At 43.5% G+C, this 17,981-nt stretch overlaps 1 protein-coding gene across 3 annotated transcripts in view; it reads left to right on the top strand.

Annotated features, from left to right (window-relative positions):
- Positions 1 to 1,722: 1,722 nt before the first annotated feature.
- Positions 1,723 to 17,981, top strand: part of LOC121291953 (zinc-binding protein A33-like) — a 39,998-nt gene continuing 23,739 nt past the window's right edge. For 2 of the 3 annotated variants that reach the window (XM_041213638.1, XM_041213639.1), the window contains exons 1-5: positions 1,723 to 2,145; positions 3,372 to 3,467; positions 4,104 to 4,337; positions 5,305 to 5,327; positions 5,421 to 5,536. In XM_041213638.1, the coding sequence (XP_041069572.1) occupies positions 1,735 to 2,145; positions 3,372 to 3,467; positions 4,104 to 4,337; positions 5,305 to 5,327; positions 5,421 to 5,536 (880 nt within the window). In that variant the 5' untranslated portion in view covers positions 1,723 to 1,734. The remainder of the gene's footprint in view (positions 2,146 to 3,371; positions 3,468 to 4,103; positions 4,338 to 5,304; positions 5,328 to 5,420; positions 5,537 to 17,981) is intronic. The other variant, XM_041213640.1, reaches the window with a different exon arrangement.

Raw genomic sequence — 17,981 nt, 5'->3', positions numbered from 1 at the left:
TCCAGAAAAACCCACATATGCTCCAGGAATTCCCCCTCTATGGTATTGTTACTAATTTGCCCAATTTATATGCAGATGAAAGTCACCTTTAAGTACAGATGTTCCTTTATTGTATGCATCTCTAATTTCCTGTTTAATGCCATTCTCAACATCACCACTACAGTTTGGGGGTCTATATGCAAACCCCACTAACATTATTTTCCCCTTAATGTTTCTCAGTTCTACCCATACAGATTCCACATCGTCGGAGCTAATATCTTTTCTCACTATTGCGTTAATTTCCTCTTCAGCCAGCAATGCAGCTCCACTGAGTTTTCCTTTTTGTCTGTCCTTCCCAAATACTGAATACCCCTGGATGTTCAGCTCCCATTGATGGTCACCCTGCAGCCATGTCTCCATAATCCTGAGTATATCACACATGTTTACATTTATTTGCCTGGTTAAGTCATCCACTTTATTGTGAATTCTCCTCGCGTAAAGACATCCACTCTAGCAAATATTCCCCCGAGGACACCAGCCCCAGTCCTGTCCAGATTGTATTGGGCCCACCTCCCCCAGAACCAGTGCCAATGTCCTAGGGATCTGAAACCCTCCCCCTCACACCATCTCTTCAGCCAAGTATTCATCTGATATATCCTGCTATTTCTACTCTGACTAGTATATGGCACTGGCAGTAATTCTGAGATCACTACCTTTGAAGTCCTACTTTTCAGTTTACTTCCTAACTCCCTATATTCTGCTTTTATGACCTCATGACATTTTTTAACGTATGTTGTTTGTACCAATGTATACCATGACCACTGGCTGTTCACCCTCCCCCTTCAGAACGTCCTGTAGCCGCTCTGAGACATCCTTGAACCTTGCACCAGGGAGGCAACCATCCTGGAGCAGTTTCCACTGCTCATCCACCGAAATTACAGCCAATTCTGGGCACCGCACTTTGGGAAGAATATCAAGGCCGAAGTGATGGTGCAAGGGGAGAGTTACCAGAGTGGGACCAAGGATGAGGGACTTCAGTTAAATGGAGTGACCAGCAAAGTGACGATTGAGAGAATCATCGTGGATTAAAAGAGGCAGGTCAGGAGGAGCTGGACAATATGTTTCAGTTTGTAACAAAAACCTGGAAAAACTCAGCAAGTCTGACAGCATCTGCAAAGAGGAATACACTTAACATTTCGAATCCGTATGGCTCTTCATCAGAACTGAGGGAATACAAGAAATGAGGTTAAATATAAGCTGGTTGAGGAGGGGTGGGACAGGTAGAGCTGGGTAGAGGACCAATGATAGGTAGAGGCAAAGGAGAGATTGCCAAAGATGCCATAGGCAAAAGGACAAAGGGGTGTTAACGGTGGTGCAAACACCAGGAGAGAAATGGAAAGCAATGAAGGTGATCAAGGCAAAAGAGACAGGCGGAAATCCTGTCAGAGAGAAGTGCAATACTTCTTCAAGGTAGGCATTCCTTGAAGAGAAGTGGCAGTCAATTAAACACTAAGATAAAAGCAAAATACTGCGGAAACTGGAAATCTGAAACAAAAACAAAAATACCTGGAAAAACTCAGCTATTTTTCTTTTTGTTTCAGGCTTCCAGCATCCGCAGTGTTTTGCTTTTATCTTAATAGTTCCTGTGTATTGCAGTGAAAGTCCTGAGGGAATTACCGAAATGAATGTGTTCAGCAGCAGCGCAGGAACATTGAAACTGAAAGTGGTTTGAATCAGGAAGTGCTGAGTGTGAACATGGCTTCCAGACAGCAGGAGGAGAGTTTGGCCGAGGAGGCAATTTGTCCCATTTGTCTTGATTTCTTCACCGAACCGGTTCTACTGGAGTGTGGACACAACTTCTGCCGCTCCTGTATCACCCAGTGTTGGGAAGAGAAGGAGACAAACTCCTGTCCGGAATGTAGAGAAGATTTTCCAGAAAGAAACATCAGGATAAATCGGGCCTTAGCGAATTTGGCTGAGAAAGCTCGAAAAATGAAGGTGAACCTGAGAGCGAAGGAAAGTAAACTTCACTGTGAGGAACATGAGGAAGAACTGAAGCTGTTTTGTGAAACTGACAAGGAATTGATCTGTCTGATTTGTAGAGATTCGCGGGAACACAGAGAGCACCGCTTCATGCCGATTAAAGAAGCTGTTGGAATGTACAAGGTAAGAGGGAACAGAAATGAGATAAATAAATAGATTCTTGAAAGGGAAAAACAACAGAGGTAACGGGCGTCGCTGTTTTAGGATTTTATAAAGTTATTACACAATGTTTTATTACAGATGCAAACTTTAAAATCTAGGTGTTTTTTGCGGGAGCCAATGTAGGTCAGCGAGAACCGGGGTGATGGGTGAATGGGGCGTAGTATAAGAAGATGGGCAGCAGGGTTTTGGATGGCCTCAAGTTTCTGGGGGGTAGAATGTGGGAGAGCAGCCAGGAACGCTTGGAACATTCTGGAGGTAACAAAGGCATGAATGAACTTTTGTTCAAAATTCAAACCAGGTCGACTGTGATTGGTCAAGGCTTTGCCCTGGGGAGTGAACCAGGGAATGGCTGTTCCCCAAGCTTTTGTTTAGTTGTAAAAGGTGCAGCATGTGGGCAGGCTCCTTCTGCCTGCTAAGGACAGGGCCTGTGTGTGAATATTTGTGGCTTCTAGCATGCATAAGTGAGCCACACTGAAAGACCGACTGATAATCTTCAATTGATGTTCAGTGTTATTCTTCGCACAATCAGGATTGGACAACACTTGCTAAATGTTGTGTTCTCAATACCCATTTGCTGGGACTAAAGAATACGGGTTGCACGCATGATTCAGGATGGCCGAGTTGGTACAGAAGAAAGAACAGATCAGCAACCCAATATTAGATGAAGCACATACTGTTTATTTACACAAGAGAGACAGCTGTTACACTCGTGTGCTTCTAACACAAAAGCTAACTCAAGACGACTAACTACAGAGGTAGCCCGAGCTACACGGCTATTGGATGACAAGATCATGTGATCATCCTGTATAACATTCTTCTTAAAGGTATATTAGACGTCAAATCATCACACTAAACAATCAGAAATTCGCATCTGGACAGTTAACTGTTCCATGCTGAATTCCCCATGGCAACACCTCCACCAATCAGAGTCCACTTTCCAAACAATCAGCACTATCTTCCCAGCAGTATAAATTGTTGTCCCCTTAATGTCGGCAATTTCTTGCGAATTGTCCTGATGAGGGCAAGATGAAAACATTTGATAACATTTTTCAACCAAACTGCTGAATGTGAAGCAATAGGTACCCCACAATAAGAGCCTTCAGATTTTTAATTTTAACTGTATGATATTTAATTTTTGGGTGTTTATTTTTGAAAAATGTACAAATTAATTGTTGTTCTTTCACCAGGAGGAACTGCAAAACTTACTGAAGCTGATCCTGGACAAGAAGAAGGAATGTGATGCTGTAAAAAGTGATAATGAGAAAACATTAACCCACATTCAGGTAATTCTGATTTTATTTTGTTTGACATTCTGGACAGAATTATAGATGTCCAGAATTGTACTGTGCAGAATTCTGGTCTCCATATTATAAAAAGGATAAAGAGGCAGTGGAGAAGGCACAAAACTATAATTACAAAGATGATACCAGAACTGAGAGGTTATACCTTTAGGGAAAGATTCAACCAGCTGGAAAAGAGAATCTGTGAGGTGAACTGAGAGAGTCCTTTAAAATTATGAAAGTTTTTGATTGTGTAGATGTTAAGAAGATGTTTCTGTTTGACAGGGAGTCCAGTACTTGGGGTTTTAAGTACAAGATAATCGCCAATAAACCAAATAGAGAAATTAGCAACTTGATCCACAGTTAGAGCTCCCTCTTCTAAATAAATTAACATTTGATCATCTATCATCTATTATATCTAATGTATAATCAAGTAACTAGATTTCAGAGCATTAGAGAATAACTTTCTCTGTTTAAAATAAATCATACATACATCTCAATAAATTATCTGGATGTGGATCAACTAGATTGGGAATGTTTTTTCTGGATAATATTCTGATATGAACAGAACTGCTCAGGCTGAATAACGTTTTTAAAATCCTCATGTGATTTTTTCAACCTCACTGATAATTTCCAAAGGACCAAAGTGTAAAGACAGAGAAACAGATTACAGCCGAATTTGAAAAACTGCACCAGTTTCTCCATGAGGAAGAGAGAATTGTGTTGGAAGATCTGAACCTGGAGAAAAAGAAAAAGAGTCAGGAGATGAAGGAGAGGATTGAGAAGATAACAGAGGAAATCTCATCGCTTTCAGTCACTGTTCAGGATATTGAACAAGAGCTGAGTGAACAGGACAACATCAAGTTTTTATCGGTGCCTGTTTATTTATTTCTCTCTCCTTCACCTCTTTTCTTTAAGACTGTCGTGAAGAATGAACAGGTTGTGTCATCAATATCTAGAATATAAAATTCACTGAGCAAAATAATACCAATCATCTGTGACATTTGGTTTCCTCTGTCTCACACCCAAGGTCACTAATGGCTGCCTTTAACTTGGAAATTACTACAACTGGAGCTTGTTTATATTCTGTATGGTTCAGGTTTTTAGGTTACACAGAGTGGCCTGAAGCGCTATCTGTAGTATAACTGCAGACAAAGATTCAAATACAAGTTTAATGAGCCCCAAGGCTGAATGTAAAATAACATTGCAGATTTACCCATCTTTCTGGGATAGTCCGTGATTTCTATTGGACAACACTGGTACTGATTCACAGAAACATTTGTCTCCAGGAAACATACAAATTATTAAACAAAATCATTAAAGTAATTCTCTTTAAACAATTAATTATTGCTGAAAAGAGAAAATAATCTTTTCATCTGAAATTTTTTCACAAGTAACGTCTCTTTTCCTCAATATTCAAGTTCTGTTCTACCAAGCAACTGTTTTTTTTATTCCTTCATGGGAAGTGGGCATTGCTGGCGAGGCCAGCATTTGTTGCCCATCCCTATTTGCCCTTGAAGAGCTGGTGGTGAGCTGCTTTCTTGAACAGCTGCAGTCCCTGTGGTGTGTGTATACCCACAGTGCTATTAAATTAATTCCAATAATTGGACATCCATCGGGTTTTACAATTGGATTATATCTCTGTGAGTTGTGTTGTGCAGTAAGATCCAGTCATTTGTAATATTGCAGAGTAACTCACAGTCCAGTGAGGACAGGGAGAGGCAGTCCAATAACTTGCTATATTTATAATGTACTTTTCTGTGGAATCCGGTTTGTTTCTTTACTTTTGTGATAAAATGCTCTCCAAACACAAACATAAATAATTGTTCTTGTTCCACAGAAAATTCAAGATCTACAGAAAAGGTAAAATTCACACCCTTGATTTGATTTTTATTTGTAACATATTTCTCCCTCACCCTGGAATGATCCAACACTGACCTTTATCTCCTGTTTCAGAGTGAAGGGAACTCTCCCAGAGCCACAGAAGGTTTATCCTTTAATAAATATGGGGAAGTACATTGGGCCACTGCAGTACAGAGTGTGGAAAAAGATGCTTACTGTGATTAATACAGGTGGGTGTGAGCTTCCTGACACCAGCTATTAAACAGCTCTCTCTGTTATTAGTAGAAGGGACCAGACTCTTTATAATAAATATCTCATTGTATTTGTAACGGATTAGATTTTACTTCAGTCAGTTTTCTGTTAAAATATATAATTATCTGATCTGTTTCCATTTGAAACTTTTTTGCTGAACACTTAGCCTGGCCCAGAATTCCCAATGGAGGTATTTTCAGGACAGATCTGGGATCTGCTGAAATTCCATCTGTCCTGTTCCCGACGCTGTACCAAATCCAGGAGTCTTGGGGATTTCCATATTGTCTGTCGGTGCCAATTCTATTTCCCACTCGATCAGTAGACTGGTCAGAAATGTAAGGGACAGGAGGGAGCTACATTTGAAAACTGAAAAATGCTGCTGCTTTTACTGGAGGCTGGTTTTCTGAAAGCCCACGATCAATCAGTGATCGATTACATTTGGGTATCAAAGCTTTCAAATGTTCAATGTCCCCCATGTCTTCAGTAATACTGGACATAAAATAAACATATTAAATGATAGGGGGAGTGAGTGGGCCAGTGAAATTTGTTTGTCTGGATTGTCCTATGATTTCCCTCTCACTGTGGGTACTAAATGGAGTTAAATAGGCAGGAACTGTGACTGCCTTAACTCTGTTGGTTTATAGTTCCCCTCAACAAAGTGTCTTTTCCCTAATGTCCACACAGAGTCTACTCCACCACAGTGTGGGTGGTCAGCCCGCCCACACAATTTTTTAATTATTATTCGTTCATGGGACGTGGGCATTGCTGGCTGGGCCAGCGTTTGTTGCCCTTGTTCAGAGAGTGTTTTAAGAGTCAACCACATTGCTGTGGGTCTGGAGTCACATATAGGCCAGACCAGCTAAAATGTCCTTCCCTGTAGGACATTAGTGAACCAGATGGGCTTTCATAACAATCAACAACATCATTAGACTTTTTTTAATTCTACATTTTTTTATTGAGCTCAAATTCCACCATCTGTTGTGGTGGGTTTGGAACCCAGGTCACCAGAACTTTACACTGGGTCTCTGGATTTCCAGTCCAGTGACAATACCACTATTCCACCCCCAATTTAATCCTCAATCTCAACCCAGAAGTATATGGGGGATCCCCACTCATCAGGATTGATGATCAAGAAGATGACACTTAGATTTCTCAGTGCCTCACCTCCGAGGAAGGTGCAGCCTCTCCCCCAGTGGATTTTAGGGAGATTTGTGCACTGAAAGCTGGACTTTCACCTGCACAATATTGGCTGAACTTTACGGACCACTCATGGACGGACAAACAGGCAAGTGAACCTGTAAATTAGGGTGCCATGTCCTTGGTGACATACCCGCCACTGGTTCACCCATTCCCACAGAAACATAGAAACTAGGAGCAGGAGTAGGCCATTCGGCCCTTCGAGTCTGCTTCAGCATTTATTATGATCATGGCTGATCATCCAACTCAATAGCCTCCTCCTGCTTTCTCCCCATACCCTTTGATTCCTTTCGTCCCTAGAGCTTTATCTAACTCCTTCTTGAAAGCATATAATGTTTTGGTCTCAACTACTTACCGTGGTAACGAATTCTACAGGCTCACCACTCTCTAGGTGAAGAAATTTCTCCTCATCTCAGTCCTAAATAGTCTACCCCATATTCTCAGACTGTGACCCCTGGTTCTGGACTCCCCCACCATTGGGAGCATCCTTCCTGCATCTACCCTGTTTAGTCCTGTTAGAATTTTATAGGTTTCTATGAGATCTCCCCTCATTCTTCTGAACTCCAGCGAATATAATCCTAATCAACTCAATCTCTCCTCATATGTCAGTCCCGCCATCCCAGGAATCAGTCAGGTAAACCTTCGCTGCACTCCATCTAGAGCAAGTATATCCTTCCTCAGATAAGGAGACCAAAACTGCACACAATATTTCAGGTGTGGTCTCACCAAGGCCCTGTACAATTGCAGCAAGACATCCCTGCTCCTGTACTCAAATCCTCTGGCTATGAAGACCAACATACCATTTGCCTTATTTACTGCCTGCTGCATCTGCATGCTTACCTTCAGCGACTGGTGTACAAGGACACCCAGGTCTCGTTGCACATTCGGTTCTCTCAATTTATAGCCATTCACATAATCATCTGTCTTCCTGTTTTTGCTACCAAAATGGATAACCTCACATTTATCCACATTATACTGCATCTACCATGCATTTGCCCAATCACTCAGCTTGTCCAAATCACACTGAAGCATCTCTGCATCCTCCTCACAGCTCACCCTCCCACCCAGCTTTGTGTCATCCGCAAATTTGGAGATATTACATTTAATTCTCTCCTCTAAATCATTAATACATATTGTGAATAACTGGAGTCCCAACACTGATCCCTGCGGTACCTCACTAGTCACTGCCTGCCATTTGGAAAAAGACCCGTTTATTCCTACTCTTTGTTTCCTGTCTGCCAACCAGTTTTCTATCCATCTCAATACACTACTCCCGAATCCCATGTGCTTTAATTTTACATACCAATCTATGTGGAACTTTGTGGAAAGCCTTCTGAAAATCTAAATAAACCACATCCCCTGGCTCCCCCTCATCAACTCTACTAGTTACATCCTCGAATAATTCTAGTAGATTTGTCAAGCATGAGTTCCCTTTCATAAATCTGTCTGATTCTGCCACTGTTTTCCACATTCCAGCTATTAAATCTTTTGCAATGGACTCTAGAATTTTTGCCGCTACCAACGTCAGGCTGACTGCTCTATAATTCCCTGTTTTCTCTCTGCCTCCCTTTTTAAATAGTGGGGTTACATTAGCTACCCTCCAACCTGTAGTAACTGTTCCAGAGTCTATAGAATCTCGGAAGATGACCAGCAATGCATCCAATATTTCTAGGGCTACTTCCTTAAGTACTCTGGGATGTTGATTATCAGGCCCCGCCGATTTATCGGCCTTCAATCCCATCAATTTGCCCAACACCATTTCCTTACTAATACTGATTTCTTTCAGTTCCTCCCTCTCACTAAACCCTGTGTTCCCCAACATTTCTGGTATGTTATTTGTGTTCTTCTTTGTGAAGATAGAACCAAAGTATGTATTTAACTGGTCAGCCATTTCTTTGTTCCCATTGTAAATTCCCCTGTTTCTGACTGCAAAGGACCTACATTTGTCTTCACCAATCTTTTTCTCTTCACATACCTATAGAAACTTTTACAGTCAGTTTTTATGTTCCCTGCAAGCTTACTCTTGTACTCTATTTTCCCCTTCTTAATCAATCCGTTGGTCCTCCTTTGCTGAATTCTAAAGTGCTCCCAATCCTCAGGTCTGTTGTTTTTTTCTGGCCAATTTGTATGCCTCTTCCTTGCATCTAATACTATCTCTAATTTCCCTTGTAAGCCATGGTTTGGCCACCTTTCCTGTTTTACTTTTGCGCCAGACAGGAAGAAACAGTTGTTGCAGTTCACCCATGCGCTCTTTGAATGTTTGCCATTACCTATCCACCGTCATCCCTTTAAGTAACATTTCCCAATCCATCATAGCCAACTCACGCCTCATACCATCATAGTTTCCTTTATTAAGATTCAGGACCCTAGTCTCAGAATCAACTATGTCATTCTCCATCTTAATAAAGAATTCTGTCATCTAATGGTCGCTCAACCCCAAGGGGCTTCACACAACTAGATTGCCAATTATTCCTTTCTGATTACACAATACCCAGTTTCACCCCACCTCATAATTTCAAGGCTAGCAGGGGAGGTGTCAGGTGGTCACCTGACTTTGGCTGAATTGAGGCTGGTTGACTCAGCAGCAGTGTGATTGCCCCTGAAATTTATATGAGGGTGTGTGGATCCCACCCTCAGCATAAAATCCAGCCCTATTACTGTTTGTGGCAGTCACATTACTGCTGTCCTGAATTTCTCTGCACCTGGATCCTTCCAGGCAACAGGGAAGCAGTGGCATTGTCATTGGACTAGTATACCAGAGGCCCAGGGTAATGCTCCAGGGGCCTGGGTCCAAATCCTACCAAAGCAGATGGTGAAATTTGAATTCAATTAAAATCTGGAATTATAAGTCTAATGTTGACCATGAAACCATTGTCGATTGTTGTAAAAACCCATCTGGTTTACGAATGTCCATTACGGAAAGAAATCTGTCGTCCTCACCTGTCCTGCCCTACATGTGACTCCAGACCCACAGCAATCTGGTTGCCACTTACAATGTCCTCTGAAATAGTCTAGCAAGCCACTCAGTTGTATCAAATCATTAAAAACAAGTCAATAAGGAATGAAACTGGATGGACTACCTGGCATTGACCTAGGCACCGGAAACGACAAAGGCAAACTCAGCCCTGTCAACCCTACAAAGTCCTCCTTTCTAAAAATTGCCAACTTTTGGTGAGCTGTCTCACGGACTAGTCAAGCAACAGCCTGACATAGTCATACTGACGGAATCATAGCCTACAGCCAATGTCCCAGACAGCACCATCACCATCCCTGGATATGTCCCCTCCCACCAGCAGCAGAGGTGGTGGCACAGTGGTATACAGTCAGGAGGGAGTTGCCCTGGGAGTCCTCAACATTGACTATGGATCCCATGAAATCTCATGGAACTATGTCAAATATGGGCAAGGAAACCTCCTGCTGATGCCACTTACCATGCCCCTGTCAGCTGATGAATCAGTACTGCTCTATGTTAAACATCACTTGGAGGAAGCTCTGAGCATGACAAAGGCTCAGAACGCACTCGGGGTGGGGGACTTCAATGTCCATCACCAAGACTGTATTGGGAGCACCACCACTGACCGAGCTGGCCGAGTCCTAAAGGACGTAGCTGATAGATTGGGTCTGCGGCAGGTGGTGAGGGAACCAACAAGAGGGAAAAACATGCTTGACTTTATCCTCACCAACATGCTTGCTGCAGATGCATCTGTCCATGACAGTAATGGTAGCAGTGACCACTACACAGTCATTGTGGAGGCAAAGGCCCTCCTTCACTTTGGGGATAGCCTCCATCATGATGTGTGGTGTTTCAAACAGATCTAGCAACTCAAGACTGGGAAACCATGAGGCACATGATCAGCAGCAGAATTGTACTCAACCACAATTTGTAACCTCATGGTTCAGCATATCCCCCTCTCTCCAATTACCACCAAGTCATGGGATCAACTCTGGTTCAATGAAGAGTGCAGGAGGGCATGTCAGGAGCAGCACCCGGCATACCTAAAAATGGGGTGCCAACCTGCTGAAGCTACAACACAGGACTACTTGCATACCAAACAGCATAAGCAGCTAGTGATAGACAGAGCTAAGCGATTCCACAACTAATGGATCAGATCTAAGCTCTGCAGTCCTGCAACATCCGGCTGTGAATGATGGTGGACAATTAAACAACCCACTGGAGGAGGAGGCTCCACAAAATTTGCATCCTCAATGATGGGGGACCCCAGCACATCAGTGAAAAAGATAAGGCTGTAGCATTTGCAACAATCTTCAGCCAGAAGTGTCATGTGGATGATCCATCTCAGCCTTCTCTGGAGGAACCCAACATCACAGATGCCAGTCTTCAGCCAATTTGGTTCACTCCACGTGATATCAAGAAATGGCTGAAGACACTGGACAGTGCAAAGGCTATGGGCCCTGACAATATTCTGGCAATAATACTGACTGGTGCTTCAGAACTTGCTGCCCGCCTTGCTAAGCTGTTCAAGTACAGCTAAGACACTGGCATCTGCCCGGCAATATGGAAAATTACCCAGGTATGTCCTGCACATAAAAAGCAGGACAAATCCAATCCGCCCAATCACCACCCCATTAGTCTACTCTTGATCATCAGTAAAGTAATAGAAGGGGGTATCAACAGTGCTATCACTCAGGACTTGCTTAGCAATAACCTGCTCACTGATGCTCAGCTTGCGTTCCGCCATGTTCACTCAGCTCTTGACCTCATTTCAGCCTTGGTTCAAACATGGACAAAAGAGCTGAACTCCCGAGGTGAGGTGAGAGTGACTGCCCTTGACACCAAGGCAGCATTTCACTGAGAGTGGCATCAAGGAGCCCTGGTAGAACTGGAGTCACTGGGAATCAGGAGGAAAGCTCTACACTGGTTTGAGTCATACCTAGCACAAAGGAAGATGGTCGTGGTTGTTGGAGGTCACTCATTTCTGCTCCAGGACATCACTGCAGGAGTTCCTCAGAGCAGTGTCCTAGGTCCAACCATCTTCCACTGCTTCATTAATGACCTCCCGTCTGTCATAACATCAGAAGTGGGGATGTTCACTAATCATTGCATAATGTTCATCTTCTTAGGCTGTCCCCGGGGTCGAGGATGAATTGTTTCCTCACTAAAAATGAGTTCTCAGGTGACTGAAGAGTCCAATGTGTGATCTACAGTCTCTGTCACAGGTGGGGCAGAAGGTGGCAGGGGGAAGGGTGGGTGGGGTGGTAGGGGTACAGTGGGTGGGGTGCCCGGGTTGCTGCGCACTCCTTTTGCTGTCAATGTTGGGCTTCAGATAGCCCTTCGCGATGAAGTTCAACGTGTTCAGCACCTTCCTGGATGCTTACCCTCCACCTCAGGCAGTCTTGATCTGGGGACTCACAGATGCTGGTGGAGTGTTGCATTTTTTCAAAGAGCCTTTGAAGGTTTCCTTGAAGCATTTCCTCTGCCCTCCTGGGGTTCACTTACCCTATTGAAGCTCCCAGTTGAGCGCTTGTTTCGGGAGTCAAGTATCAGCCATGCGGACGATGTGGCCCATATAGCGGAGCCTCGACAAGGTGGACATCGAAAGGATGGTTCCTCTTGAGAATGAATCCAGAACTAGGGGGCACTGTTTTAAAATTAGGTGTTGCTCTTTTAGGACAGAGATGAGAAGAAATTTTTTTCTCTCTGAAGGTTGTAGGAATTTGGAACTCTGCCTCAGAAGGTGGTGGAGGCGGGGTCACTGAATATTTTGAAGGCAGAGGTAGAGAGATTCTTGTTAGGCAAGGGAACCAGAGGTTCTCGGGGGGTAGACGGGAATGTGGAATTTGAAGCACAAGCAGATCAGCCATGATCGTATTGAATGGCGGAGCAGCCTCAAGGGGCTGAATGGTCTACTCCTGTTCCCATTTCTTATGCTGTTATGTCTGTCATGATCCTACTCCCTATGTTGTGCCCCTTCTTCCGCTCTGCTTGTCGTGGCCACCTGTCACTCTCTCTAACTCCCTCTCTCTCTCTGCTTGTCACTCTCTGTCTCTCTCTGTCTCTCACTGCCATTCACGTGCTCTCTCTGCCTGGCAAATTCTCTCTCTCCGTCATTCTCTCTGTTTTTCTCACCCTCTCCCTCTCACTGCCTATGATGCCCCCTCTTTCTCTCTCTCTCCCTCTCTGTGCACGTCACACACGCTCTCACTCTATCAGTCACGATCTCACCTCTCTCTGCCTGTCAATTTGCCTCTCTCTCTCACTCACTGTAAGTTGTGCTCACTGCGCTTTGTTTGAATGTCACCTTCCCCTCTTTCAAAGAAGTATAACTATTTACAATACATGCTCATGTTTAGTCCCCATTACACAAGTGCATAGAACTGATGAATCTGTGAGTCTCTAAAGCGTAAAGATAATCTGCTGGTACTCCCAGATCTTGCAATGGTAACTTCGTCTGGAGATTTCTTTAATTGCTCACAGTGATCTGTGGGATTGTCATTCTTGGATATTGTTCCTGGTTGTATTTGGGATCTTGTCCTGGATGCAATAGGACTGTACGGTGGTCGAAGAGCTGGAATGGATCTGATTTGTCTCCGGTTATGTTTCACCGTTGCACCTTTGTGTGTAATGACTTCACAGGACCTTGATTCCGAATAAATCCTTGTCACCTCAGCTGGTTGCTTGTGGGATCTTGGACGCAAAGTCATTGCCCCAACTGTAAATTTCCCAATTCTGTACCTGAATTTTTATTGTGCACATTAGTCACCTTATCTTGTAGTTTTAAAATTTGCTCTCTAGTTTCTGAGGAACTCGAGTGGGTAAGAGTTGGTAAGTTGGTATGCACTGGTCTGCCAAGCATGTGCCCTGCCGGTGATGGAATAGTTGCATTTAAGGTGTTGTTCTGAGATGTAACATTGCAATGTGTAGATTTTGCTTGGTCTGTCTACATTTGAGAATTAAGGATTTCACTGCATGAATCATTTGTTCAGCTAGGCTGTTCGATCTAGAGTAATGAGGAGAAGAAGTAGTGTGATTGATATTCCATTTCTCATACATATCTCAAAATGGTTTACCAATAAATTATAGACTGTTATCCATAATGATCTCTCTAGGCACACCAAATAAACTGAAAATAGCCCTTAAGAGAGCACATGGCAGTTATGCTTAACATATTGTGCAATTGTCGAATAATTGGGTATTTGTAAAGTAGTCGACAATGACGATGAAGAACGTGCCATGGACATGAAAGAGGTACAATCTGACTTTGGGCCAAGGATGCGTAGGAACTTTATGTGGAATCAATGGTGCTTTATGTTGATTGGCATGTGCTCTTGACATGCCTTGTACTTCTTGATGATGACTTCAATGTCATTGTTCATACCCGGCCAATAGACTGACCCTCTTACGAGTCTTCTCGTCTGATCTATGCCCATGTGTGAGTGATGAAGTTGTTGAAGAGTATCAAAATCGTCAGAGAGCCGCTGCTCAGGAATCTGCACCTCCACCATTTTCAGTGGCTGCCGGGGTGACCAGGACAGGGGATGTGTCGGGTGGTGGAGGAGTGGGCTGGATGCTTCTGCAGGATTTGGCACATAGTGAATCGGTAGGTATCTGGCTCGCAGCCAATGCCATTCAAGACCTTAGGACGGTCATGCCCAGCCCTGATGTCATTTTGGGTCTCGGGATGGTGCAGGTGTGCAGTGACCTTCCTTCAGAGCGTACCCCTGTTTGGACGGAATTCCACATTCGCCCCAAATCCCAAACCCTCAATGGAGCTGGAGCCCTGCAACCTGAGTCACCTCGCGGAAATGCCCTCTGTGTCCTTTAGCATGGTGCGAAGGGGGTTCCAGTATGGGCTGCTGCTGCACACCCTTCACTCCCTTTCCCTCAGCCACCGCCCGGACACGCCCTGGCATAACTTGTTGCCCTTCAGTGGCGGAAGTCCGCAGTAGGGAGGTTCTCTACATGGAAATCCTACTCCTTTCCATCAGGGACCAGGGGTGGATGGTGTTGCAGGCAGCAGTCCCATACAACCGTAGCATGTGTCGGTTCACAGACTCCCAAGATGTCTGTGTCTTGTGCCTTTTGGAGTCCGTGGACCACAATTATATAGGTTGTTGTAGGCTGCACCCGCTTTTTAGTTACTTGAAGAACATTTTGCTTCTGTTTTGCTTGAACTTCAGTCCCAAGCTCCTGATCTGCGGGCACCCAATGAGGAGGGAGATGGGGAGGGAGGAGGATCTCCTCGTGAACCTGCTCCTGGACCCGGCCAAGTTGGCCATTATCAGGCCCAGGCAGTGGATGATCAAGGGGGTCATCAGGCCCGACTGTCTCCCCGTCTTCTGTGCCTATGCTTGCGGCTGGGATTCCCTGGAGACGGAGCACGCAGTCCCTGCCGGCACCGTCGAGGCCTTCCGTTCTCGGTGGGCACTGGGTTGTTTCATTCATCCCTTTGATCACATTTTGGTTTAATGTTTGTAAGTTTGCTTCAAATTTTGTCTTTTGTTTTTGCAGTTTCCCTTTTAAGGGGCTGCCTTTTCATTTGTCCCTTGGTTTGTTAATTTAGTTTATGCATACATCCAGAAATTGCCCAGCTTTTAATGCTGTATTCAATTTATGTGGCACTAGAGGACATTGGAAGTGGGGGTGCTGAAAGCAAAGGCCAAAAGAAGTGGTTCAATGTCATGAGAAACCACAACCAGAGGCCGGACAGATACAGCATTCCAACAAACCAAGGATGTGCACTAAACAGCATCAAGAGAAGATCCACGACATGTCTGGCCGAGCTACACGGTCAGGTGAGAATGACCAGACCACCAACAGTGAAAGTGAACTGACAATCAGCCTGGTGAACATCAAAGAATATATTGGCACAGTGATGCCAACAGAAACCTTTGCCAACATCCAGATTAATATGCCCATAGCTGAAGGGGCACAATAACCCATGTGCAAAACTGGATACCAGTACAAGTGTAAACATCATTCCATTTCACACACTGAAATGTAGGTACCTACAGAAATGGCAAGTGATGTTTCAACCAACCAACGCCAAACTCACTGCGTACAATGACTGGGAGATTCCATCCCTGGGATCTATTACACTCAAATGTCACTTCAACAACTCACTCTGATTACCCCAGATATTTTACATTTTGGACACCACGGGTCCAGTGATTGCAGGCCAACCGGTGGGCAAGGACCTGTCCTTGGTCACCATCCATAGTAACATCAAGACAAAGATGAGGAAGACAGAGCCCAAGGAGAACCGTTGAAAACCCAGTGCTTACGTTGGGAGAATATCACCAAACTCTGCAGTGCACATCATCGGCCAGCAGGCTGAGCGGCACAATGTGAGCTGAATTTATTTTTCTATTATTCATTCATGGATATCTTCTCAAATGAAATAAAGAATGCTTCAACATCTCTTTCCTCAAACTTTGGAAGAACTTGTACAAATTTGAACATCTCCCCACTGGGTTTTAAATTAAATGTTTTTCCATCATCAGAACTTTCCTCAGAATATGAGGTCTCTTTTTTAACTTCCAGCCTTTGCAGTTGGTTTGCCCGTTCTCTTTCCTTCTCACTTTCCCTTGCCTCTCTTTCTTTATCCTTCTCTCTGGCCTGGAATTCCAGTTCTAGCTTCCTTTCTTTCTCTTGTCTTTCTGCTTTCCCACTTTGAAATGCCCTTTCCTTTTCTGCTGCCTCTCCCTCAATTTTTCTAGTTCCTTTGTTCAAGTTCAAACCTCTTCATTTCCAACTGAAGTCTCACTACCTCCAGCTGTGACTCACTAGTGCCAGGTATCACTTCCAACTTCAAATGTTGTGTTATACCTTCAATTATATCTGCTTTATTAATCCCTGCAGGTAACCCCAATTGTAATGTATCCACCAATTCCAGTAACTTAACTTTAGTTACCTTTTGTAAGCAGGCCAAAGTTATTATTTTAACTCCCAAACTAGTCTGAGCAACTGCTAAAGTCGCACTACAGTCTCACCACTACAAAAAGCCTCACCCCAACTTCTCAATTCAAATTGCTTCTCCAACTCGTAACCTTAAGATTCACCAACTCCAAACAAATCAAGGTATTTCAAACCTATCCCACAAAGAGCCCCCAAGAATGTTATGACACTGCCGACGGTAAATGCTGAGCTGTTCAAATCCCAGAGGGGAACTTGAAACAACTGTCACAATTAATTTTCAATTTGTATAAATTTTGAGATGCCTGCCTTGAATTCAGTAGGAATAAGACCACCAAATCTAATAGGTTTTTTTTTTACAAATGTAGAGTGAACACATATTAATAGTGAAATGATTTTTAATACATACATAGATCGACAAATTACTACTATGATAACTTCAAATCCCCTACTCAATCTAACTCCCAGTTATACTTTCCTCAATGCAACAGAAAGACACATAGATTTTAAAAGACCCAGGCAAAGAATCATGATACCCCGAACAAGTAGCATTTGGAGCGCATTCTCTTTACTTTAGTCCCTGAAGACAGCAGCTTGAGGCGTAGCTGCTGAAGGCTTTTTCACATCCTTATGAAATTTTAAAAATGCCTTCCCTTACAAAACAGTATTTTCTTCTTTATACATATCTTCCTCTTTGAATGCAAACACCCATTGTTTCACTCTGTCTTTGGACTTTATCTCCCCAATAATAAAATCCTGTCATAGCAGTAAGATTTTCCAGTAATCTTCAGCAAAAATAAACACACTGTTTCTAAACTTCACCTAACGATGTGACACATTTCACCCCTCCTTTGAAAACAATCTAATCTGGTTTATTTCAAAATGCAAAGGTTCCGCTGATACCTATCTTTCTAAACTTCCCCATGGTTATCCAACTAACATTTCAAAGCTGACCTCCCTTCTGAGGTCAAAGCACCCAGGATAATTCAATTAAGTTTCATACATACACTGACACATATAGGCACACAGACACATCCCACTATTAGTCTATTTTACAATAAAATCCAAGAACATTATAAGAATTATTACATCTTCTTAACAGTTATTCGCTACAGGATTCCTAGCCTCTGACCTGCTCTTGTAGCCACTGTATTTATATGGCAAGTCCAATTCAGTTTCTGAATCCTAGGATGTTAGACGTGGGGGATTCAGTGATAGTAATGACATTGAATGTCAAGGATCACTGGTTTGATTCCCTCCTGTTTGAGATGGTCATTGCCTGACACTTGTGTGGTGTGAATGTTACTTGCCACTTGTCAGCCCAAGCCTGTATGTTGTCCAGGTCTTACTGC

This window comes from Carcharodon carcharias, chromosome 19 (assembly GCF_017639515.1).
Source record: "Carcharodon carcharias isolate sCarCar2 chromosome 19, sCarCar2.pri, whole genome shotgun sequence".
NCBI lineage: Eukaryota > Metazoa > Chordata > Chondrichthyes > Lamniformes > Lamnidae > Carcharodon > Carcharodon carcharias.
Note: the sequence above shows the minus strand (reverse complement) of the source record. Positions and strands in the feature narration are given on the sequence as shown.